This window comes from Ruditapes philippinarum, unplaced genomic scaffold (assembly GCF_026571515.1).
Source record: "Ruditapes philippinarum isolate M1 unplaced genomic scaffold, ASM2657151v2 ctg1171_1_1_1_1, whole genome shotgun sequence".
NCBI lineage: Eukaryota > Metazoa > Mollusca > Bivalvia > Venerida > Veneridae > Ruditapes > Ruditapes philippinarum.
The window spans coordinates 74,583-100,183 of NW_026859587.1; the positions used below are offsets into that span (position 1 = coordinate 74,583).

Consider the following 25,601-nt stretch of genomic DNA (forward strand, 5'->3'; position numbering starts at 1 on the left):
GGACAATATGCTCCGGCGCACACAGTACGTATAACAAGTAAGCAATATAATACAGTCCAATGGTCAATGTCAATACTTTATAAAACATATATATCATTAATTAAGTTACACAGTATTTTTAGCAATATGAAAACGTTAACTAATTCACTTACAACATATCTGGAATTATAGTGATATTACTGGTATATAAATACTTAGGACAGATACCATCCTATTAATAAAGGTATAAAACACAAAACGAAAATAAATATATATAATAAACAGTGTTACAGTGTTTGGGACAAACTTTTGATTAATTGTAAAAATATTGTTTCGAACATCGAAAGCACTGATAAGTTTCTAATTTCTATTTCATTTTCTGAATTTATTAATGCAATTAATTTAGGTATATTTGGTCTTTTCCAAAAGTGTTTTTATATATTGTTTTTGTAATTCAGCATAAAGCGAACATTCTAAAATGAAGTAAAATTTATCTTCTAAAATACAAATAAAACAATTTCTACTCTTCTTTTCATCAAAGGTTTAATTTAAGGTTTATTTCACCTGCTGGACCAGTTTCAATCTCAAGTCTATTTTTGTGCCATAGCTTTCATTTTCCTTTGGATTGTCCCACATTTGCATAGAAGATGTAACAGTCCTACTCACAAAATAAGGACTTCATCATGAGCCCTATTTCTTTATATAATTGTAATTCACAATTACTAGCACTTTATATTTATATCTCAAGACATAACAATGCTTGAAATTGCTTTGGTCAGTATTCACAAAAATAAAATAAATATCAAAAATTTAATCTTGTTATCATTTTTGCAAAGTAACAAATGAGTATTTTTACCTTTAGATAATTCAGTCTCATTTACTCATTTACTTGGATAGTTATATGGGAACTTTGGAGAAGTTTTTAATCATTATGAAAACGTTGTAATTACTGTATTGTAGATTTATTTTACACAAACAGTTAGTAATTAATGTATAAAACAAGGTTTCAAAATCATCAACAAGATAAAATAACGCACCTATCATTTCGCCAACTTAGTGCAGTAACAGTTAACTCCTTATTTAATTTTATAGAAGTTAATCCGTTACTGCACTTCAGTGATGATTTGTAACCAGAATATTTATGTCTTCAGGCCCTTGCCGTATCTTGCAGAGGAACATGAGCATGAATACAACTGACTGGGTATAATTCATATTTATATTAAATAGTGGCATCTGTAAATAATACAAGAGTTTCAATGTTTCAAGAGTTTATTTTAAAATTCATCCGGACAATATGCTCCGGCGCACACAGTACGTATAACAAGTAAGCAATATAATACAGTCCAATGGTCAATGTCAATACTTTATAAAACATATATATCATTAATTAAGTTACACAGTATTTTTAGCAATATGAAAACGTTAACTAAGAATATAATCTACTATCACTTACAACATGTCTGGAATTATAGTGACATTACTGGTATATAAATACTTAGGACAGATACCATCCTATTAATAAAGGTATAAAACACAAAACGAAAATAAATATATATATATAAAGCGAACATTCTAAAATGAAGTAAAATTTATCTTCTAAAATACAAATAAAACAATTTCTACTCTTCTTTTCATCAAAGGTTTAATTTAAGGTTTATTTCACCTGCTGGACCAGTTTCAATCTCAAGTCTATGTGAAGATAATATAAGCCGGGACAGTGCAATTATAAATTTTTCAATATTAAAACATTTTAATTAAAACATTTTAAGTACTTTAGAAAATTAAAATCTGCAAATAATACATGAATGAGCTCTAGTTGAGTCATTTCATTCTGAAAACCAATTTTGGACAAATACATTATTACTCTTTGTTTCTCTAAACTAATAAATACATTGCATACACCTTAAGATAACCATACATCATTAAAACCAAGCGACTGTTATAAATCTCTTATACTTCTTACTTTCTAACTGTTTTTCTAGATTTTATATGTAACACTCTGTACAAAAAATCATAAACTATTTTTTTTCACATTTTACATCTTGAAGTTGCATAATTTTAGCCGTTATTTTATTACAATTTCAATTCTTCTGTATTTCGAACTTGTTCTTCCTAATTATCCATGAATAAAATTGTTCTGAGTTTGTACTCTGACGCCTAACTTTTTTTAAACAAAAGTTTAAATGAACTTTTTCTAACTGACATGTATATTTTATCGACCTATAATGTACAGCCTAATACAATATCAAGAAATTAGCAACAGTTGTACTGTAATATCTATTTAAAATGTCCGATTTTCAATGTGGGCTGCAGCACAACATGATTTCAATAAGGCATTCGGAATTGTCAGTTTTCAATGGCCAAAGTAAAACAAAAAAAATTAAAATAGCAGTGATAGTATTCACAACTGAAAATCAACGAGTCAGTTATTGGTACTATTAACTGACTGAAATTAAACTACTCAGATGGTCACATTAAGTGGAATAAGGTAATTATATAACTTCTCATAAAAGTTTTAATTTGGGACTGATGAAGATGTTTATTTAGATTGATCAAAATAATCATTTCTTTTGTTATTAAAGGCTGCATAATCGCAATTTCAAAAGTCGCCAATTGGTTTTTAGCCTGTAACCCTTTCATCTGTGACATTCTACAAGACTGTACATCCGCAGCAGCATTGTTGTGGGTATGTAGGTGCGTAGACTTTCTTGTCAAATCCATACACAAAATAATCCAAATCTTTCCCTTTCCACTTGTAGTAGGCCTGTGTCACTGGTATAATCTTAACCTGGTGCCTCTGTTGGTCAGAAATATTACGCAGTAAGACAGAGGAACAGACAAAGAAAATGCTACATGACTCCCCTACGGCATTAATCGGCATCAAATGTTTCCTATGTTGACATCTTGATTTTTGCCTGTAAAGTTTCATAACCCTAGATCAAATACTATTTATACAAGACGCACCTTGAAAATTACAAATAAACATTAAGCAAAGAACAATAATTGAATTAATCCAGACACAAAACCTAAGATGCACAGCTTTAGATGCTGATCAACATTCCTGTAAAGTTAATTATAATTCTAGCTTATTAATAAGCACTTTTATAATGGTACACATGACACAACATTTTGGAACAGTTTTTACTAAGTTAAGGGCAATTACACTACAAATCGGAATAAAATACAGAACAGGAAAAGTCAAACGACACATATGCCTCAATTTTAGCCCTTGACTCATACTATTGATAATTTTGTAATAGAAACATTCAATGAATTGGGTACTAGGAAGTGTTCAGTTATGGAAACAGAAAAATAGTGACCAATACGTTCATGGCCTAAAACTACATAAAAGCTATCATACGTATAATAAGCAGAGACCATTCTGAACTTTAATGTCATTGTGACCTTGACATTGGACCTAGTGACCCCAAAATCAATAAGAGCATGTAATAGATATGACTAATCAATATATTAAATATGAGGACTTCCTGATTAATAGTTTTCAAGATAATGAGCGGAAACCATCTTGGCATTTAATAACCATGTAACCTTGACCTTTTACCTAGTGCCCCAAAATCAATAAGGGTCAACTACTTTTTATGACCAATCAGTGCGTGAAATATAAAGACTTTGTAATAAATAATTTTTTAGATAATCAGCGGAAACCATGTGGTCTACCGAAGGACATACAGACAGACAGTCCGACTATATATGACCTGATCCTTCGACGTAAAGACCACAAGACAATCGGGGTCATGTGCTAGACATGACTAATCAATATGTGAAATATGAAGACTTTATAGGCCTAATAAATATTTTAGATAATCAGCGGAAACAATGTGGTCTACCGAAGGACAGACAGACCGACCGACATAAGCGATTCAGTATAACTCTCTTCTTCTAATGGGGGTGGGGGGGCATAAAAGCAAAAATCCCAGGCGCACAACTACACATCCTGACCAACATTTCTGTAAAGTTTCATGTGCGATTGGTTGATGATTGGAAATGTTTACTAAGTCAAGGGCAAAAACTCTGACAAAGCTGAATTAATAACTTGCTTTGCTGAGTAGCCCTATAGAGGCTTTTAGGGAATGTTTGTTACGTTGTCTGATGTTTTAACTGATTTTGAAAACATTTTTGGTCATATCATGGTGGTCAGCCTACTTAACCTGCTTTCATAGATAACAAACCAGTGATAACCAATTTCTCCACAAGTTACTATTTCTTGTCCTTAATGAATCAGCGGCGACTGACAAATAACCATAAGACTCAATGTCTGAGATCAATTGTCAAGAAAGAAGAAATTTCGCCTTGCCTAAGGATCTAACATTTCAAACCGAATGCTCTTCCCATTCAGCTAAGCAGGAGGACTAAAGATCAATAGCTAGCAGTATAAAGCTTTCCCAAACTATAATTTCCAAAAGAACAGTCCATCAAGGAAAGGTTAAAACAAATGCTTTAAATAAAGGAACTACTGATTAGCAGTCTTATTAAAGTTATATCATACCTGCATGAGTATTCTCTCTGTGGGAAATGCTGTGGCATGCTCGGCAACAAGTCTCTGAGATGCAGTGTTTATGTCAGCATCTGGGAAGTTATTAATTGGCCAAACCTGTGGGAAAGAAATTTTCTCTCTAAATCTTATCAACCTGTGAATGGCTTAACAATAAGTTATTCATGATATAAGTACATGCTCATTGTCTTGTTTGTTGTTAAAGACATATACTTATGTTAAAGTATGATGATGTTTAATGAGGTAATTCTAAATTCCCTATTAATGGTTACTAAAATCAATTCAATTGTGATTGATCTTCATTACCTGTATTTTTTAAACTTTTCTTACTTATTCTGAGCAATTAATCCTCCTATGTTCAACTTTGTAACACTTCTGCAGTTGGGGCATCCTATTTCTTAATACCACCGTAGGCTGTTTAAATTGAAACAAGAGCCATGATAATATCAATCACCTGAATATAAACACTCTTAATGACAAGGAACAAATAATATTGTAAACTAAACGAAATCAGATAAAAAAGTTTAAATCTTAAACTGATATTATATATGTAGTTCATATTTGTATCTGGAAAAAAAAACTGCCCGTGTTAAAACCTTTTTCGTTGCTATTGCTAAGGGAAAACAAAAGTTACTAAAGAAGTCAATGGTTGATATACAAACTCAGTGGTTTCATTTGAAGTCAGTGAATGCTGTGAAATTAAATGGTTGATTCACTCGTTGCTATGGAAAGTTAATGTTTGCTATGGAAGACACTGGCTGTTTTGTAAAAGGTCAATGTTTGCTATATGGAAGTCACTGGTTACTTGGGAAATTTACACCTTGCTATGAAAAGTCAATGGCTGCTATGAAGTCACTGGCTGCTACGGAAGTCAGTGATTGTTACGGAAATCAAACGGTTGCTATGGGAATCATCGGTAAACTTGGAATATCAATGGTTGCTATGGAAAATAAATAGTTGCTACGGAGTCAACTTGGTTGCTGTGAGCGTCATTTATTACTATTTGAAGTCACTGTTTGCTATGGAAGTCAATGGCTGCTGTAGAATATCACTGGTCGGAAGTTTATGGTTTCTATTGACATTCAATGGTTGCTATGGAAGGTCATTGGTTGCCATGGAAAGTCGTTGGGTTCTATAGAAGTCTGTAGTTGCTTTGAAAAGTCAATGGGTGCTATGTAAAGTCACAGGTTGGTATGGAAATCACTGCTTGCTATAAAAAGCAAGAGGTTGCTTTTGAATGTCAATGGTTGCAATATTCCTTATAGAAAGTCAATGGCACTGTTTGCTATGGAAAGGCAATGATTGCTATGGGAAGTCACTGGTAGCATTGGAAGTCTATGGTTGCTATGGAAAACCACTGGTTGCTAAGGAAACACTTTGGTTGCTATTGAAGTCACTGTTGCTATAAAAAGTTAGTGAATGCTATGGAAGTAAATGGTTGCCATGGAAAGTCAATAGATGCAATATTGGTCACTGGTTGCTATAGAAGTCAATGGTTGCTATGGAAGTCAGCGGTTGGTAAAGAGGTCTATGGATGTCATGGAAAGACAATGGCTGCCTTGTAAGTAATTGGCTGGCATGTTATTCACTGGTTGCTATGGACGCCAGTAAAAGCTGTGGAAGGTCATTTCTTAATAATAAAAGTCGATATTCATTATGGAAAGTCACTGGTTACTTTGAGAAGTCACATGTAAAGAAATTCTATGTGCTATCTGGTTTGGGTTATAATTTTAATCTGTTTTTTTATGTCCACTAGACAATGTTTCATGCTAAATATCTAAGATATAGCCATTGCAGTTTTTTGAAGTATATACTATATAAGGAAAAGCCATGACCTCATGGGGCGGACAAATTTTGACCCAAGAGCTATAATTTGAACACACTTAAAAGCTTTAACTTTAGTTTTTAAAAAAAATATCTTGTATACATATTCGGAAAATCTATCTTACCCGGGGCCTGGCCAATTTTGACCTAAGAATTATAACTGAAACAATTTTTGTAGAGATTTAGCAGACGATGTTTCATACTAAATATCTAAGCTTAAGCCAGTTTAGTATAATAGAATTTGTTTCACTATATACATATCAGATAAAGCAAAGACCCCCTGATGCGGGGCCAATTTTGGCCCAATGGCTATATTTGAACAAACGTAGTTGAGGTTCAGTAGATAATGTTTCATGTAAACAAATTAAGCTTTAGCTCTTTTAGTTTAAAAGAAGATTTTTTAAAAAGTTTTTACTATATACATTAAAAGAAATATATATCCCCCGGGGCGGGGGTAATTTTTACGCAGGGGCTATGATTTGAACAATTTTCAAAGAGAACCACAATCTTTCATACTAAATATCTAGGCAAAAAGTAGAAGATATTACATGCTAAATATCTAAGCTATGGTTATTTGGGTTTTGAGAAGAAAATGTTTATTTCAGTTGCCATGGTAGAGTTAAGCATTGAATAGAACTCTTCTAATAATTCTTAAAGAACTTCATGCCAGAAACAGTCCCTCTCAGCTATAACAATTTTGGCCTGTTGGTTTTGGAGAGTTTGTTTTAAGGAAAGTTTTGACGCCATTAACGATGCACGGACGCACGACGGATGCAGAGTGATCTCATTAAAGCATTAACCTCTCCTTTGTGCACTTTGTACTCCCTCTTTTGAAGCCAAAATTATAAATAAAGATAAAACTACCAACTCTATTGAACTGTATTTTCACTCACTCTAAAGTGTTGTTCTTGAAATGCAACCTGGCCTTGAACATTACGTAGAAGGTGATCTGGTAGAGCTGTTCTCCCCACTATGTGGTCTTGTAAATGGTTAGTCCTGAAACACGATTACACGAGAGCAACTTATTATTTTCCTATTTTTGTCATTGTCATGTAATGGAGTAATTCATGCGTTGTGAAATTTTTTAATTAAGTTGTTCTTTGTCAGAAAAATGTAAGCAAGATATTTGGTGTGTCGATAAAATATCATTGACTTTTTCTTATGTTGTCAATAAAATGTTGTTAATTGATACTTGTGTAATCTCTAAAATGTAATTTAGTAATAAAAGTGTTGCCAGTGTAAGGTAACTCAGTAATTCATGTGTTGTCTAAAATTTAATAAAAAAAATTCTCGAGATGTCAAGAAAGGAAGAGGTTAGTTAAATGTAATGAAGTACTTCTTAAGGTACACAGGAAGTATTCTTGTGTTGTGAGGAAGAGTTACTAAGGAATTCTAGGCGTCACTTAAAAAAAAGAAGTATTTCTTGAACAAATAAGTCAGAAATTTTTGAAGTGCTAGAAGAATGCAATCGGCTAAATCAAATCAGCATTTCAGCCTTGTGTTGTCCTTTAATAGAAGATAATATAGCAATAATATGTGAGAATTGTCCATTAAATAAAAGAAAGTAAACCTTAAAAGGCAATCTTCAGTTCGATTTACCACTAAATTTCATTCTTGAAATAAAGTATCATAAGTCACTAAGTCTAGATTTACTAAAATAAGCTTAGGTGAGTTAATTAAAAGGATTATCGAACATTGTATAGATTGAAACTCAAACTAAATATTTGTAATGTTGTACTCTTTACTATGCTTAATAAGGGTATAATCAATTAAATGTTAAAAGTGTATAGAAAATTAAATGTAACTTAGAGTATTGTAAGATTAATGTGTAACTAAGCTGCTCTCACCAGAGTATTGTAACTAAGCTGTTCTTACTAGAGTGTGTCTGATTAATGTGTTACTAAGCTCTTCTTAATGTGTAACTATGCTGATTTTACCAGAGTATTATCAGATTTTTGTGCAACTAAGCTGTTCGTAACAGAGTATGTCAGATAAATGTTTAACTAAGCTGTTCTTACCAGAGTATGTCCGATTTTGTGAAACTAACCTGTTCTTACAAGATTTTGTCAGATTAATTAGTGACTTATCTATTCTTACCAGAGTATGTCATATTGTTGTGCAACTAAGCTGTTCTTACCAGAGTATTGTCAGATTAATGTGTAACTAAGCTGCTCGCATCAGAGTATGTCATATTAATGTGCAACTAAGCTGTTCTTACCAGAGTATGCCCCCTTTATGCGAAACTAAGCTGTTCTTACCAAGGTATTGTCAGATTAATGTGTAACTAAGCTGTTCTTACCAGAGTATATCATATTAATGTGCAACTAAGCTGTTCTTACCAGAGTATTGTCAGATTAATTGGTGACTTAGCTGTTCTTACCAGTGTATTATCAGATTAATGTGTAACTAAGCTGTTCTTACCAGAGTATGTCATATTATTGTGCAACTAAGCTGTTCTTACCAAGGTAATATCAGATTAATGTGTAACTATGCTGATTGTACCAGAGTATTGTCAGTTTAATGTGTGACTAAGCTTTCCTTACCAGAGTATGTCCGATTAATGTGTAACTAAGCTGTTCTTACAAGAGCATTTGAGATGAATATGTAACATAGCTGTTTCTATAAGAGTATTATCATATTTTTGTGCAACTAAGCTGTTCTTACTAGAGTATGTCCGATTTTGTGAAACTAAGCTGCTCTTACACGATTTTGCCAGATTAATTGGTGACTTAGCTATTCTTACTAGAGTATGTCATATTATAGTGCAACTAAGCTGTTCTTACCAGAGTATTGTCAGATTAATGTGTAACTAAGCTGTTTGCATCAGAGTATGTCATAATAATGTGCAACTAAGCTGTTCTTACCAGAGTATGCCCCCTTTATGCGAAACTAAGCTGTTCTTACAAGAGTATTGTCAGATTTATGTGTAACTAAGCTGTTCTTACTAGAGTTTTATCAGATTTATTTGTAACTAAGCTGTTCTTACAAGAGTGTTGTCAGATTTATGTGCAACTAAGCTGTTCTTACCAGAGTAGTCTTAGATTTCTGTCCAATTAAGCTGTTCTTACCAGAGTATTATCAGATTTATGTGTATCCTAGCTGTTCTAACAAGAGTATGGTCAGATCAATGTGAAACTAAACTGTTCTTACCAGAGAATTGCCAGTTTTATGCAATAAAGTAAATCGTACAAATTTATAGAATATTATTAAGATGGATTAAACTTACCAGAGTATCGTCAATTTAATGTAACATTTCAGCTTACAGTAACCTTCGCAATAGACGCAGGTTATATGCCCTAATCCATCACATGTCATACAACTGTAACAGGAGATGATATTTAAAGAAAGAAGGTGTTATGTGCATTAGGAACGTCATTTGTATCCGCAACTGCTTCAAACGTCGCTTAGATTATTGATCTTTTGTGTTCTTAAATCAATGTAGGAAACTAAACAGATTGGAACAATTTAAGTGCATAGTCAACTTGCAAAGCTGTACGTGTATTTTAATCAAACATTGAAACTACTATAATAATAAATCCATGCATTCTGACATTTGAATATTTTATATTTAACCACAAGAATGTCATTATGTTTATTCTCGGTGATACGCTATATTTACCAATTCATACTTGAGTTCAAGTTCTCATTAGCAATTCAGATTTTTATTTTTAAAATCTAAATGCCTGCAGATGAGCCAAAATAAAATCCAACTTAAAGAGAATGAACCAAGATTTTAAGAAAAGTATTAAAAATTCGAGAAGTTATCACCATGTTCTGTGCAATAAGTGCTGATATTAGAGTAGTTAGTTTTTGACCTCTATTTGGAAATTTACAGGATTGTAATTGCCGTTGGCAGTTTGTAAACTACTTGTTTGGTTCAATTTTAAATATTTTACTTTCAAATGTTTTCAAAATTTTCATGAAAATCAGCATAAATCTGGAGGCAGGTAGTTTATTTCATAAAGACTGAAATTATTTATTTCATAAAAAATAGAAAAGTGTATTTCATATAAATGGAATACAGTTTATTCCAAAAAGATGAAAGAAAATATTTTCCATATTTATAAAATATGGTAATTTCATCAGTGACATATATGAAATATACCACTCACTGTTATCAGTCAAAACGAAAACCTATTCATTTTTACCTGCTGCTTTAAAGGCGAGGTTAACGTTTTAGACATTATAATTAAAAATAATGTTAGGGGTCATATTTATCATGCAAGCAGTCATTAAATATTTAATTTCTATTTGACACTACTTTAACACATGTATAGTTTCAAATCCAAAGCAGACCAAGTCCATTGCGGAACTATCTAAGGTAAAAGGGGAAAATACTTAGTTAAGGAACACAATGAACTCAACTGAGGTCTAAAGGCATAAAAACATTTAATTTTGAAATCTTACATATATAATAAACGAAGCATTAAAGATCGAGAAATCTTCAAAGGATAACACAGAGATATACTCAGAGTTAAATTAAAAATGAATTTCATATGTGATAAATAGCCAAATTCGAAAAACAAACAACAACATACAACGCTTTTAATTTTTGGGCTATTTCATACAATACAAATGATTGCACTGGAAAAACTGGATGAGACAGTTAGCTAAATCTGCTCATAAGTTACTTGATGACATAGATCAATTGGTAGACATATATCTGCCTCGTCATGTCTAAAAAAGTCAGAGGAGTCCCTTTATGTAAACCTTTCTTTAAGTAAAGAATTTTGAAAACGACACAATTTTGAACAGCTTATCAAGAACATAAATATAACAAGTGACAAAAATTCCTATCCAAATAACTACTTTCATGACCTTATTCGCAGGTTCCAAACCACTTGCTTCAAACCTTTAATCCCGCCAGAGACTTGAAATTCCTTTATGTGAATAAGTTTGAAGGTATATGGACCAATTTATCTGCATAATTTTATCGTTTTTTACAAACTTACTTACTATATGAAGGTAATTAATTGTATTAAAGATAATATATCGGTATGACTGTAAATAAAACAAAAGGAGCACCTTTCGTTTCCGCTTCCATGACACGAAAGGCAACTATCATCATCCTCGCCCTCAAAAACCGTCCTACGACCTGTACCACTGCAACTACTACAGTTAACCTGTAATATTAAAACTATAACTTCATTGATCTTCAAAACTTAATCCCCCTCCAAAAGGATTATATGAAGTTTAAAAATCCTGCTGGTAGAGACGGTAATATCTGGTTTTAAATCAAGATTGCATTTGTGAAAAAAACGCCTTTTTACAGCACTAAATAGTAGGAACATAAATTGTATTTTTCTTTGTTTCTATACAATTCAATTTTGTCATAATGCATTACTGTCTAGTAAATTTTGTGGTCAAGATCATATTTCAATATATCAAATGATAAACAATGTGCAGATATGTCTGTTGTTCAGATACAAAGGCCATAGGGTAATAATTGATTAAAAAAGTAATATTACATGACAAAAATGCTGTTATTTATTGTATTACATTGCTGTATTACACTTTGAAATACAGCTACAATAACTTTTCTTAATACTGGCTTTTGAGTTAAACATTACATATTTCTGAAACCAAGTACGGTTTAAAATCATCATTACATACATGAAGTGGACCATGATGTCCTTATTTTGTGCTCAAATTATTTCATAAATGTCCATGTTAAGCTACTATCTCTCTTGTCAGAGGTCATTAACTAAAATCATGGCATAATGATCGCTGAAAAGCAAACATGTCATGACCTCTTGACCTTCTCCTAGCTTTGAATCTTTGTTTCAGAAAAATTGCGTAACATATACACATGTATGAAAGACATTCCAAAATGAGTTGTTCCCTTTTATTATTCAACTATTATTTGAATAAATGTCATTGCCTGGGCATGGCCTATTTTGATCCCAAAGATTTTATTTGAATAAGCTTAAAAGAGTTTCACTAGACATTGTTTCATGCAAGATATCTAAGTTCTAGCCCTTGAAATTTCGAAGAAAAAGATTTAAAGATTCTCAATATATACATATAAGGAAAACTCATTACCCCCGGGCGGGGCGAACTTTGACCTCAGGGCTATACAAACTTCATATAAATTTTTTAGCTCTAGACCTTTTGTAAAAGCTTATTCTTATAATATCTTGTGGTTACCATGGTAACCAGATTTCTGAATGGCATCCAATATATGCCACCATAAAAATGTGTAAACTACAACTATCTGTGAAATGAGGCTTTGGTAAGTTACAACTATATTGTTACACAAGAAGCCCAATATTTCTATCTGTTCCAGCAGCACGTGTTTTAATCTTTTTCTTGCATTAAACATGATTATTTATTGTTTGAAAAGAGATGGCAAAAACTTAAATTTTAATTCAGCACAATGTTATTAATGGCATAGGAATAAATACAAAGTGATACTTTTTGGAAAATGGGGTCTGATCTGCAACAATATGCCTTGGTTTGTAAAAGACAAGCATGTATAATATGGACTAAAAAGTCAATGAGAGCAACAATTTTAACATGTTCAGCTTTAACCCTAAACCTGCTGAATTTTTGTAAAGGATTTGTCCAGCCATTGTTTTAAAACTGTCCATTATCTATTTCAGGGGCAACAAGATAAAAGTCTAAATGTGGTCAGCCGACAGAATAGATTCTGTATGTACTGTACATATATGCAGGCTGTTATCATTGTCTTTTTCCAATAATAAAAGTTCTGTGGCTTGTGTTAAGCCTCTGACATAAAGAATTGGCCACCATCTGTTGCCGTAAAATTGTCCTTTGCAGTTAAATTTCTTCTGGTGGAGTTGGCCAAACGGATCATTAAGCAGCATGCCTCCAGATTCATGCTAATTTCCATGAACAATTTGAAAATGTATTTAAAAGTGATATAGTGACAGGTGAACAAAAAGGGAAATCACAAATTGCAAACAACACTTGTAAACAATCCACGTCAATAACTAAACAGTAGGTAAAAATATTATTTCCCCTACGTTGTTAGTTATGCAGTAGAAATATGGTGATTAATACTGCACTATCGGCCTTTAATCGCAAATAAAATGCCTAAATCAACAACAAAAAGAAAAACAAAAACAAACAAACAAAACAAAACAAAACACAAGGACCATAGAGTAACATTAAAATACAGTTCCAAGCCCGGAGCAATCAGAGCATGTATTACTTCCTTGAGCCATGCACTGATGACAAGGCTGCAAAAAAGAAAGTTTAGAGCCTCATATGATCCTAACGAGTCATATTTGTATAAGTAAATGTACACTGGTCTACTTATACAAAAAAGAGAAAAAAGAATCCCTAAAGAAAGCCCAAACACAACAAAATTGAAAATATCTTAATGGCAGAAAAGAACATTTGAGAGAGAGAGTGTTTACCTCATTACAAAAATGATTCTCACCGACTTCAAAAAATGTTTCTGACTTGAACTGTTTTCAATGATTTTGTTTTCAATAGAGAAGATAAACTAAATAATCACAGACCTTGACAGAGGCAGTATAAGGAACCTCTATTTCCTTTTTCTGATTCTGGAACAAGTTTGGAGGCTTTGCCCAAATATTCCAAGGACCAGGAGCTGGACCATTTTGAGGGCCATCAATAGGTTGTCCTATGTAATAAGGAATAACTTATTTCAATAAAAGGTAACTTTATAAAATCAATATTCAAAAACACAAGAACTAACTGTGACTGGGCACCTGTATGGACACAGATAAGCACATGTATAGAACCAAGTGAGAGGGGGGAGTCTTAGTAAATCAGGTTTCTGTCTCTCAGTACAGGAAATATGGTTCAATCCGACAGGGTTCACCAATGTGTTTACTTATATGTAATTTGTGTTATTTTAACAAAGTGATTGATAGAATAGTTCATATATACCAAAATGTTATCACTCTAAAGTAAAAATATTTAAGCAAAACTAAATTACCCTCATACAGCTAACGATTGCACACATGAAACGGAGGTTCTGTTCTTAGCTTTATTTTCACTTACATTGGTAAGATGCATTTAATTTACAGTCATCCAACAATAGCTACCCACTGTCTTAACAGCATTACTGATAAACAAAAACATTATCAACCCTTACACTCTGTATAATGGACTGGCCCAGCTTGAATTTGAAATAGTCCAATGATTAATCTTAGGAGATTCAGTGTCAAAACAATGAAACTGAACTGACCACAGTTTAAAGTATTTTCAGATTGTATGGATTTCCTAATAGGCCGGACCTTCCTGCCAGTAGCATAAATAAATCATATCTGTCATATGCTGCGGTTTGAATCGAAATATCCAACCCGAGGAGATCCGCCAATTGGTCGGTAACGAGGCTTGCAGAGTTGCCGCTTATGGGCGGATTTCAGAGGGACGAATATTCCGATCCGAACCGAAAACACATATCAGATATTTTCCCCCTGCATTTTCTACCATATTCTACCATATCTTAAATTCTTTACCTAATTTAAACGATTTTGATGAGAATTATGTCATTTCATATACAATAGCATATGCATTCATAACGGCGGGGAAAATGACGTCACATTCCACTTGCAATTTCATTTTTAAATGCGCTGAAATGATACCATTCCAACGCAGTTCATTCATAAAATGCGCTAAAATAACGCCATTGTATAGCACGCGACTCATCAAACATGTCACCAAATGTTCATTTTAGATAGTCTTAATAGTTTCTACAATTGCTAAATTTCCATTTTCAAAAAGTCAAAAGAATTTCTTCAGATGTTTATAAAACAGAGTTTCTTCAAATTTCTCATGTTTTAGTTTACATTATATTCAGTCCAAAGTAGTTTCAGAAGAATGTCTACATTATTTGTTTTAAATAGTCAAAAGAGCTTTCTCAATTATTCAGTGTTCGGTTTAAGTGGTCCAAAGAATTCCTACAAATGTGTGCTTTTCATTTTAGAGGGTTTGTTTACAAATGTTTCTTTGTTAAAGATTTTCAGAATAATGTATGTTTATTGTTCGGTTTCAAAATATGTCTGTTTTCATTTAAACATATCATTTGAAGAGTTTCTGAAGAATGTCTGTTGTTGTTGTTGTTGTTGTTGTTGTTGTTGCAAGAGCATATATATATATATATCCTTTCCATTTAAACAGTCATAAGAGTCCAACGAATTTCAGAAGAATGTTGATTTTTTATTTAAGACCCCAGTGAGTTTCAGCAGGCCCAAAGAGTTTCAAAAGTATTTATGTTTTCCATTTTAACAGTCCGAAGAATATCAGAAGAATGTATATCTCATTTTCTGTTAACAGTCCAAATGGTTTCAGAAGAATTTGTTTCAGAATCATGATTTTATTATCCTAACTTCTTTACACAAAACAATTTACTACTAAATGCTTACACTGCTGTGCGTATAAGTAATCGAATTTAATACCTCGTATTTTACAATAACATAAATTAATTATCTTTCTTAACAATATCAATCAACTCACCATTTAATCTAGTTAATGTGACATCACAATCCGTTTTTATGTTGATGCTGATTTTACCTGTCAATAAATGCAAAATAGAATGGTATTAATACAAAAATCTGGAGAAAAGTGATCTCTCGAAAGCATTTATCACAACAAAATTACATGTAAATTGTAGACTCGGTTTGATTGAGTCTGTATATGAGTGATAATGGAAAATGCAACATCTTTCAAGTCCCCTTGCACCGACTTGAACGGTACTCAATAATCAAAACTTAAATGGAATCAATGATCTCGAAGGACCAGAAAATATTACAACACTGAAGTGAAGTACGAAGCAATTTTTTACAGCAACCACGCGGCACTTGGAAATTTTAAATTTAGCATAACTTGATTTTATTCAGGCATTCTTCGTATAACTTCTCCGTGGTGCTGGGGTAACGCGCTCGTTAAGTGTGTCAGATCCCATTCAAGGCAATTATTTTTTTTAAGTTTCTTTGTTAAGGATGCAGCCACGATATGCATTGATAAAGTGTGGCTGTCATAAAAATGAACATAAATGAGTTTTTGATGCAACTCTAGTCATGCGAAATTCCGTATGTATCACACTCTGGTGCCCTGCAAGAGGATTTATAGTACATAAAAATAAACTTATGGAGGAAAATAATACAGATATACAGTGCGATTTTGATTGCAAAGATTAACTTATAGAGTCTTTTGGTAGTCCTTGGTTTTCTAAGATACAAACTAATGCAACCTTATATAGCAATCTGACTTGTGAGGCTTTTTACCCTGTACGACCGGTTCAACGCCACAAAGCATACATGTTAGGGCGTACACAGCGTGTTACCTGCAGGTTGCTCTTTATCATAATTTATTATTTATGGATTGCCAAAAATTGACGAGAATGAAGCTAGGCAAGCACTGTTAGAGTTTGTTGCCGAGAACTGTTGCTATGGTAAAGGTGCTGCAAAAAGCTTGCAGTTTAAAGATCTTGTACATTTTTGTGCATTTCATGTAAGAGCTTTTTCACTCTGACACTGCAAAATTGGTATTATAACAGAATGTAATTGGATAATGAAAGTGTTGAATCAGCATCAGAATTCTTAATATTTCTAACCTGAAAAATAAAATAGATATATTTTTATATTGGACTTGCCCTGCTTCAAATATAAAACTGTCCATTTTAATTTCAAGAGGTTTTAATAGCACAAAATATACAATTGAGCATCTAACAATTATTATTATAGGCAATTTTAAATCATAAGCTGTTTTACTCTACACTTATGACAAATAATTCAAACATTTTCATTTTGTTATTTTACTTATTTTATGTGTCATTGCATGTTATAGATTTAAAATTATAATTTGCTTATTAACGGTAACAATAAAATTTTATGTTACTTTGTTAAATCTGTGTGCTTTGATAAGTATTCCAAAGCTTACATGTGATTTCAAAGTTTAAACATTGTATTAAAATACCAGACAAGTATCTTAAATACATAGAGTATGAATCTTTTGAATTCTTGAATTGTCACATCTTGTTGTCATATTAGACTCTTTAGTCCTCTACCGGTTTAACCGGAAAAGACTTTAGGTTTAAATTAGATCTTTTGATTATTTGTTGTATACACATAATTTCTTTACTAGGAAACACATTACTAGGATATAGACAAACTAAGAAGTTCATTCATGTCATTCATTCATTCAATTGCATAATTCAATGACAAATGGCCCCCTTCAGAATGTTGCTGGGGTTCTAACTGGTACGGGACTTATGGATTGCTTGCAATACTATGAAAATTGCTTGTTTTATAAGGTAAATTATTATGTGCTTTGGTATTTATATATATAATTGTATATCATTGTTTTATTTATTTCAGTATACCTTGGAAACATTTGGAGAAGGCAGATCAACATCCTGGGCATTTGTGCCCTATACTGGTAAGAGTTGATTAAGAGATATAAAATCCTATTTTGTGTACAAGTTCAAAAGGATTTTCCTTCCATGTCTATGAAGTGAGTTGTTTACTCTATCCACACTAAGCTCACGTAACTGTTCTTGCGTATTAGACTGGTATTTCCGTTAGTTTTACCTATACTGGAAAAATTCACCCGGCATTGGGGTGTAAGATGAGTCGCGTGCTATACAATGGCGTTTTGTTTTAAGTCTGACACTAAACTAGACATTTTAGTAGAAGTTCCGAAAGAATTTTAACATTTTGAAAAAGTCTCTGTGTAAATAATTGTAGCTTGATTAAAAGCAAACTCTGTCCAACATAACTTTTAACAGCTAATATTTTTAAGAAAAGTTTTATTACGATAATGACATATTAAAGCTTTTAACTAGAATCCGAATTTGTGTACATTTCATAAAACTCTCCATTTCTGGTATTATTTAAAAGTCATGTGTAATTTGGTTCAAAATAAACCCACACCTTTTAGCACGAAAACACTCAAATAAGTTAAGTTAAAAAATACTATTTATCATGTCTCTTTTAGGTAAATCAAGTGCTTTGTTTATATTTCATGTTAAATTCAACTTTTCTTGGTGTTATTTCGTGTTTCATCGGAAACTCTTTACTGCAAACTTATACAAAATAGTTTCCACTATTTGAAAATTTAGTCTGTTAAACGATTCAAGAACTCACCTGATTCACAAAAGAAAGTAATATAATAGTCTTAAACTGTTTATCACGGGTGTTCATGTTTCATTAGTTAAATCCCGCATCATCAAACATTTTCATAAAAATCATTAGAATATCTTTGTATGTTAATACACACTTAAGTTTGAAAAAGAATACGGATCAGAGTTGGGGGTTTCTGAAGAAGAAGGTGGAGTGGCTGATTTTGAGGCAGTTGAAAACAATAGGCGTTGATGCTGACTTGGTGGTGGATGGCTGCACAACATTTTCACATCTTACTCTTTAAGACCATATTAAAAATATTGCAGACTTACAGCGAAGGCAAAGCAAGGTGTGCCAGATTATGCTACGATACTGGAGAAATCATCCAATCCATACATTTTTGCACCTTTTCATTATCCCTCAAGTACAGGCTCAATCAAACCGAGTCTGCAATTTTCATGTCATTTTGCTGTTTTAGTGACTCCGATGGATCACTTTTTTCAGATATTTATAACCTTGGCCAAGTTAAACTGTTGAAACTAGGCCGATTCTGGTTCATAAAATATGCTAACTTGAAAACAAGCTCTGATTTTAACTTTTTAAACTTAACAAAAATAGTCAAATGTAAAGTTTGGAAACGTGCTGTTTGAGTTAAGGCAATAAACATTGTAAGTTTCAATGTTAAATGTGTCAATGTTTTTTGTTTAACCGTTGATAATTTACGAAGAATCACAAGTGGATGAGCACATATTGTAAAATTATTGAAATTTAAGCCAAAAGACAATAAAGCACTACGGGCTGTACTTAAACCTGTTTTCAAATTGTTGTTTTAAAACCTCAATTACGTCTTCCACATTTGGAAAAATTGGATCAATTTTCCATTCACTGCAGTAACAAAACCACATTTTGATTAATACATTTTTCTGAAAGTTCTCGTTCTCGAAACTGTTGCCTGACACCTTTTAAGCATGCAAGCAGTTGAAGTGTTTTCATAAGTCACTTTGGATGGTCTTTGTTTGTATGAGGAACAGTCAGCAATGCTTTCCTCTTGCAAATAATAACTGGGTAATCGACAAGAATTCCAGCAGTCGTGTGAACCATGGCTGTGTGGGCAATAGTGTTTCATGACACTGCCTTTGAACTTTCCCTGTCTTATTTTCTGCAAGCAACGTGCATTCAAACTGGGAGGTGAGAAATAGATATGAATAAATGAATTCCATTTTAAAGTAAATACATCTACACAAGTGCAAACTGGATCAGGTTTCCAAGAACAATAATTTGGTAATTGTGCATTCAAGCTATTCTCCTGCGCATTGGTCGAATGTTTCAATATCGCTCACTTTCTTGAAGCATACATCAATGTCAGGGTTCCTCCATTTAATACAAATATTTTGAAATATGTTTCGATCTAATTTCCATTCAAGATGATCCTTAAAGCATCTAGAAGCAACATCAGCTTCAACATTATCAGATCCTGCTATGTTTGCGCATGTTAACCAGAAGTTATGGTACATACACGAAGTCGATATATTGAAACATAACATGAACTAGCAAGCTAAATTCAACATAACATGAACTAGCAATATTTTGAATTTTGAAACATCCGTTGATATGTTCATATGGCGGTTATCATGAAACCTTCAATATATATTAGCTCGCCTAAGACTCTCGCAATTTGATGGTCTTGGCGCTACTTTATCTTAAAAAATCTCACAGTTTTCTCGCATGCGCAACTCATTTCATTTAACCGAACGAAATTCTTCCACAAAAAAGAATTACAAGGTTGTACTTGCATGTTATCGGCTGGGCTTTGAACCTGACTTGAGCTTTAATTGTAATATCTGTGTAATTACTTCAATAATTATCATAAGCAGGCAATGCGATGTTTGGCACATTGGAAATATTGGCCTTTATTTGCTTCCATAGTTGCCTGCTGCAAAACAAATATTGAAATAGACTAGCGTCTCGTCAATTGTAGATTTGATAGTTGTGTACACATCCAGTAGAATTCAATATTGTGCTCAACAGTATATAATAACCTTATTATGTTATTAATCATACGTACGTACGTACGTACATACATACGTACGTACGTACGTACGTACGTACGTACGTATGTATGTATGTATGTATCGATATTTAGGTATTTCTACTCTGTGTTAATGGGAAAATAAATTGTTGAAATTTTGAATCTTCTATATGAATTGTTTCAAGATATTTATCAAAATATACAATGTATGTCATAGTGAACATCAGATGTGATCTTTTCACAAGTAGCTGAAACTATAATAACCAGTGTTTAGGAGTGAAATATAAGACCTTACTTGCAAAAAAACCCCAACAACATTACAATTGATTTCATGCTATTAAAGGCTTTCATCTTTACTAATTTATTCATGCAACATCAAAGCAAATCTTCAACTCATTATGTAACAAAATACTTGGCTTGATGTGAATCTAAAGCACTGATATTTCTACCTTGAATCTATGATGACAACTGATTCTACCCATACAAAGTTCAGTCAGAACATTTGTGTCATCTTATCATGATCTGCACTGTTCGGTCAATACATTCTGAATTTCTGGGGAAAAAAATTTATCTGCGGTGGTAAGCCTTAAAGATTTAAACTTAGCAACCTTTAACGTTCAACATACAACAGACGCATTATTTCTCCATAAACATCAAATCTAACAATGTCATAAAATCTTACTCAGCTATTTCAGATCTCTGTGGGGGTTCCCTGGTTGCCTCTTTATATGATGGTGGTGGTGGTAACATTGACGCATCCAACCCAATGTTCTGATATCCTTGTATTTCGTCCATCTTTTTCAGAGGCGAAGCTGAAGGTTGCACAGGAGCTGCATTACGGTTATCATCCACGCCCTTGTCTGTCATCTCAACGTTTGGACTGCAACAAAAAAGATGTCTCTTTAAAAGGTCCAAATCACTTTTAATTAATACAATGTATAATTGTTCACTCTGTTAAGATATTGTTACTGTTGGATGACTTATGAGATTCCAATAATAAATAAGGAACAGTTTTAAAAATGGAAACTAGAAAAGCCCATTAGGAAGTTCAGCTCAGCAGATTTCGGGAGGTATATAATTCAGTACAAAAATAAAACCGCAAAATAATTATGAATGAACAAGAAAAGTAGACTGTTATAAGGCCATACATAATAGACTATGTAATAAATGTGGAAAATCGTAGAAATACTCTGGGCAATATTAAAAGCTAGATACATTAAGCAATAATAAAAGCTATGATTAACAACGCACAACCTTTCATAGTCCAAGAAAAAAATGTACACAATGACAACATTTAGTTCTACACGTAAAATACGAAACTGTTTGGATATGTGTTAGCACTGACTCTCCATGTACTTGTACATTATTGACATCACCAACGGTTATTGTAAGAGTAGGTGATTCTGTCATAAAACCATCAACCTTGGCGCCGTACTGGACTCTCATTTAAACATGGAACAACATGTGAACTCAGTTTCTCTTTCATGCTTCATGTAAATTCGACAAAAAGATCAAATTCGGAAATACCTGAGTGTTGATTTAACCAGAACCCTGATAAACTCATTAGTGACATCAAGACTAGATTACTTTAATTTGTTGCTATATGGATCTCCTAAGTACGTTCTCAACAAGCTCCAAAATGTTCAAAATACGACTGCTCGTTTTATTACCAGGACACCGCGTAACTGCCACATAACCCTTTGTGAAAGGAACTACTTTGGCTTCCTGTGCACATCAGAGTGGAGTACAAACTACCTACATATTTGTTTAAAGCGCTTCATGGACAGGCACCTACTTACTTAATTATACTGTTACGAAAACTTTCCATTTTGTAAAAAGCTTTGTTTATTCACTTTTTTTCGCTTAAAAGTCAACCATTTCTCTATGCTGGTACAATGAACAAGTCAAGTCCAAGTGAAAGCAGGATTATATTTATTGCAGTAAATCAAAATAATGCATCATTTTATTTTCTATCAACAGTCAAAACCAAAGTAAAATCCTTAACAACTTCAACAAATACATTTCTTCAATTACTAACTAACTCAACTCAACCAACTCCAACTCACTCCAAAACTCCTCAAAAACTCCAAAAACTCCTCAAAAACTCCAAAAACTAACCCAGCTAGAAAAGTTCCCAGCTTATATACCCTTCTGTTTGCGCAGCTAGGGTGGTGTGCAAAAGTAGATTGTTGCGCGACCCACTTGCGCTAACCAGTTTTGCACACAACTCATTGCGCGACCTGAATGTTGCGCGACCTTTTAAAAATGCTGACAATGCCTTAACAATGTTCAAAATGGCCTGCAACTGGTTCAGGTATACAGACTGTTGTACAATACAAACATAAGTACAAAAATACATAATAGTTATATAAATTTACATGTTAACACTCAATAGCATAATTATTATTTGTCCAATAATGCATCTTAATAGTGCAAAATATACTTGCAGTAATAAAGATATATGTACTATATATGGCTTATAAGACCAATACACTTACTACTGATTGACATTTCTATAAACTTATAATACTGACTGATAATTCATTAAACAACAGAAATATAATCTCTCCAGCTTTACAACATACAGCTCAACATTTGAACCAAGTAACCTGTACATAGATAAAGCTGTGAGTAAGGAATCCCATTCATAAAATCTGATATGACCAAATTATGCTTTGTTAACAACAATTGAGATGCTGAAGGGCTAAAAATAACTTAAACCTTGTACTTTTAGACTGCGCGACCTCTTATTGCGCGACCTCTCCATATTTGGAACTAGTATGCCTGGGAAAGCTGATTCTGCGCGACCTTTCCTATTGCGCGACCTCTCCATATTTGGAACTAGCATGCCTGGGAAAGCTGATTCTGCGCGACCTTTCCTATTGCGCGACCTTAAGTGTCGCGCGACCTTTGGCTGCGCGACCTTTCCAAATTTGGAATGAGGTATGCTCATAATCTAAAAATAACTGAGCTGTGCCAATATTCTGGACTGTTAATGACTCAATTGTTTTACAACAAAAAATGAGTAAAAGTTAACATAAACATTTTAACCAGCTTAGAAATGTTGTCCAGATATACCATCCTAAAAGAATACTCTTCTAGTAAAAGACTAGTTTCAAATTTCATAACACTCTCCCACCTTTGGACTTTGCTTACTCCGGAAGCAAAACCAATTAATTTACACATGTTAAGTTTTTAAATTTGAAGCAAACCTTGAAAACTCTTGTTAAGTGAAATTGAAATAAAAATCAAATAATAATAAAAGAATAATATTGGTACTAAACAATACATGTGAAAAACTACTAAGTGTTATATGATATTATGCAGATTAAACATAAGCAAAACTAAACAAATTAACAAATAAGCATTATGGATTTTTATGAAATATAAAACATAAGTATTCTACTGTTCAATTAGATAAAATCCCATAACAGTTTTCCCTGTCTCTTCAATTTAATTCACAATCTCCAACACACTTTTGTTAAGTTCAGTAAGACATTTTAGAAAGTCACTCATTGCTTGTTTTTTTTCTGTTTGAATATGTTTAATTTCTTTTTGAATGTGCGAAGTTAAAGTTCTTTGATAGTCTTGAATGCTAGCTGCACTATTGTTTAATCCATAGTTTCACAGAAGATGACATTTTATACCAGTAAAAGTTCATTTTTATTTTTGCCAGTGTTTTCTTGACCCCTAAATGTCCAGATAGAATAGCATTATGTGAAGCTTTAATAACTTGATTACGTAAAAGTGATGGTAACACAAGTTGATCATAACTGGTAACATTATCTGTTTGAATAAACTTCCTAAACAAAATTCCATCTTTAAGATACAACTGAGACCACTGCAACCATAAACTTCTTGTCGCTGGGCTTTCAGCGGCAACTTTGTCACGTGGCGGTCTAATATCAGAACTAGACAGCCAAAATAAGATTTTGCCTATATCACTGTCTTCTTTCTGCATTTTTATAAGTTCACTTGTGGTATACGAACCTACCCAATTTGAGAACTTATACACTTTTTCAGAAGAAATGTCACCATTTGGGTACAGACCTCCTGCATGTGATGTCTGTGCCATATCCTTCTCTTTGGTGGCATCACTTAAATCAATGTTATCCGCAGCACCAGACTTAGGCGCACTTTTCTCTTTCGGTGCCCTAAGTCTTCTCACAGAAACAAATTTCTCACAACCACGAAATTTCTGTTCAATTTGCCTGAGAAACGCTCCCAGATACAACGCAAAAACAAACAGAAAATTCAGCACTGATGCAGAACAGTCCCTAATTAAGTCGGCAGGAACACCTTTTCCTCTGACTCGCTTGACTTTCTTAGACACCAGTGGAACCACATCATCAAAATCTGCAAGTTCCGACCACTGTTCATGCTTTTTCACACATTCTTTACAACCTCCACACGGAAGCTCACTTAGAATAGAGTGACCACTATAACAAGTACACGAACAATGGTCACACGGAATCCTCGACAAAAAGTCATCATTTGCATGCTTAGATCCCTTGCGATGCTCTAGCTTAAAGTCATATTGTGATAGCACTTCAAGCCATCTAGCCATCTGATTTTCTGGTTCTTTGAAAGACATAATCCATCTTAATGAAGAATGATCACTTCTCACTAAGAACGAACGTCCTAACAAATACTGTTTAAACATAGTAACAAATGTAACAACTGCCAACAGTTCCCGACGTGTTACACAATAGCGTCTTTGAGCCTTATTCAAGCTTTTGCTCGCATATGTATTGGCTTCTCGATACACTGTCTAAGTTTTTCACTAAACTGCATTTGTGACAAAACTCCTCCTATACCGAAATTCGACGCATCGCAATCAAGTATGAATAATCCATCATCTTGAGGGTATGCCATGACTTCATCACCAGTCAATGCACTGCGTAAATTATCGAAACTTTTCTGACATTCATCAGACCATTCAAATGGTTGTCCGGCCTCCAACAACCTATTTAATGGCCTAGCTCTTGTGGAAAAATCACGAATATATATCCTGTAGTATGAACAAAAACCAAGAAAGGATCGCAGAGTTGTTAAGTCGTACGGCCTTTCCCAATTTGCAATACAACTAACTTTAGACTTTTTAGGGCTTATTCCCTCCTTACTAACTACATGTCCTAAGAATGACACTTCAGTTTTTAACAGAAAACATTTGCTTGGCTTCAGTTTCATTCCACAC

The 25,601-nt window shown here is 33.2% G+C and overlaps 1 protein-coding gene across 1 annotated transcript; it reads right to left on the reverse strand.

The window, feature by feature from the left end:
• Positions 1 to 708: 708 nt before the first annotated feature.
• Positions 709 to 13,924, reverse strand: LOC132757178 (protein SSUH2 homolog). The gene is made up of 7 exons (XM_060748384.1): positions 13,804 to 13,924; positions 13,456 to 13,518; positions 11,342 to 11,439; positions 9,543 to 9,635; positions 7,210 to 7,312; positions 4,487 to 4,591; positions 709 to 2,776 (listed from the first exon to the last, which is right to left on the reverse strand). Exons 2-7 carry the CDS (start codon positions 13,501 to 13,503, stop codon positions 2,630 to 2,632), a joined length of 594 nt encoding a protein of 197 aa, XP_060604367.1. The 5' UTR covers positions 13,504 to 13,518; positions 13,804 to 13,924; the 3' UTR covers positions 709 to 2,629.
• Positions 13,925 to 25,601: the final 11,677 nt, after the last annotated feature.

Coding starts and splice junctions, on each gene's coding strand:
- LOC132757178 (XM_060748384.1), bottom strand. CDS start 13,503: ATGGCTCAAGGAAGTAATACATGCTCTGATTGCTCCGGGCTTGGAACT. Junction 4,592..7,209: donor TTCAAGAACAACACTTTAGA/GTGAGTGAAAAT, acceptor TCTTTCCCACAG/GTTTGGCCAATTAATAACTT. Junction 2,777..4,486: donor CAGAGAGAATACTCATGCAG/GTATGATATAAC, acceptor TCTGACCAACAG/AGGCACCAGGTTAAGATTAT.